At 48.3% G+C, this 1,550-nt stretch overlaps 1 protein-coding gene across 1 annotated transcript in view; it reads right to left on the bottom strand.

The window, feature by feature from the left end:
* Window positions 1–751: 751 nt before the first annotated feature.
* The window catches only part of LOC311115857 (carboxypeptidase Z-like), a gene marked incomplete at both ends in the record, with an annotated part of 14,088 nt that continues 13,289 nt past the window's right edge, over window positions 752–1,550 (bottom strand). Inside the window, one exon of the mRNA XM_084190987.1 lies at window positions 752–851. Coding sequence (XP_084047113.1) covers window positions 752–851 — 100 coding nt within the window. The remainder of the gene's footprint in view (window positions 852–1,550) is intronic.

Genomic DNA, 1,550 nt, shown 5'->3' with positions numbered 1-1,550 from the left:
AGAGAGAGAGAGAGAGAGGGAAGGAGGGAGAGAGAGGAGAGAGGAGAGAGAGAGAGAGAGAGAGGGGGGGAGGAGGGAGGTGAGGGAGGGGAGGAGGGAGGGAGAGGGGAGAGAGAGAGGGAGAGAGGGAGGGAGAGAGGGAGAGAGAGGGAGAGAGAGAGAGAGAGAGAGGGGGGGAGGGAGGGGGGGAGGGATACAGTGACATGTTTTACAGGGTAACCACCATGAGAAAATGTTTGTCTTGATATCACGTCTCTCCAGTGATGACGCAATGTCAGAATAATGTTTATTTCCTTTTGCGTGTAAACTGCCGACGTCTCTACATTTCCCCATACAGTGGAAACCACTTGGAGCATCTGGAAAAGCTCAATTATCAAACCAGTTATGGTCCACGTCCCAAACGGAACCTTATGTCCTACACAGTGATCCTCTGTGGTCCTCTGTAGCTCAGCTGGTAGAGCACGGCGCTTGTAACGCTAAGGTAGTGGGTTCGAACCCCGGGACCACCCATACACAAAAATGTATGCACGCATGACTGTAAGTCGCTTTGGATAAAAGCGTCTGCTAAATGACATATTATTATTATTTATCCTACAGGTTTTGTCCTTCTTCAGCAATCTTTCCTGTCTCTCTACCCCTCTCTCACCCCCCTCCTCCCCATATCTCTCCCTCCCTCACCCTGGCTCAGAAGTAGCCGTCTGGGACGCAGACATGATCCTGAACTACGGCTAACAGTTACTGTGGTGGTTACCTGTGGTGACATCTTTACGTATTCCCCTGACAGATATGGACGCTCCCTTTATTCCATAGCCCTCCTCATCCTTCACCACTCCCTTTATACCTCTGTGGACCTGCAGAAGGAACGACAGGGAATAACATCAGGGAATATCCGGCTAGGGGAATGACATGGATATCATGGAGCAACAGGGAATAACATCAGGGAATATCAGGCTAGGGGAATGACATGGATATCATGGAACGACAGGGAATAACATCAGGGAATATCAGGCTAGGGGAATGACATGGATATCATGGAACAACAGGGAATAACATCAGGGAATATCCGGCTAGTGGGAATTACGTGGATATCATGGAACGACAGGGAATAACATCAGGGAATATCCGGCTAGGGGAATGACATGGATATCATGGAACGACAGGGAATAACATCAGGGAATATCCGGCTAGGGAATGTCATGGATATCATGGAACGACAGGGAATAACATCAGGGAATATCCGGCTAGGGGAATGACATGGATATCATGGAACGACAGGAATAACATCAGGGAATATCAGGCTAGGGGAATGACATGGATATCATGGAGCAACAGGGAATAGGATTGACTGCTTTTTTTTCCCACCCTCCTGATTCCAGGAATCTTCCAACCAGGATTTCTAGAAACCCAGGACATTTTGGGAACGTTTCAGGAAGTGTCTAACCTATCAGCGAATGGCAGGGAATGATGAGGTCAGTGGAGGCTGGTGAAAATAAATAGTAGGGTGGCAGCTCATTGTAATGGCTATATTGGAATGAATGGAACGGTATCAA

The sequence above is a fragment of the Coregonus lavaretus genome (genome assembly GCF_964263955.1).
Source record: "Coregonus lavaretus genome assembly, contig: HAP1_SCAFFOLD_6252, whole genome shotgun sequence".
Lineage (NCBI taxonomy): Eukaryota > Metazoa > Chordata > Actinopteri > Salmoniformes > Salmonidae > Coregonus > Coregonus lavaretus.
Note: the sequence above shows the minus strand (reverse complement) of the source record. Positions and strands in the feature narration are given on the sequence as shown.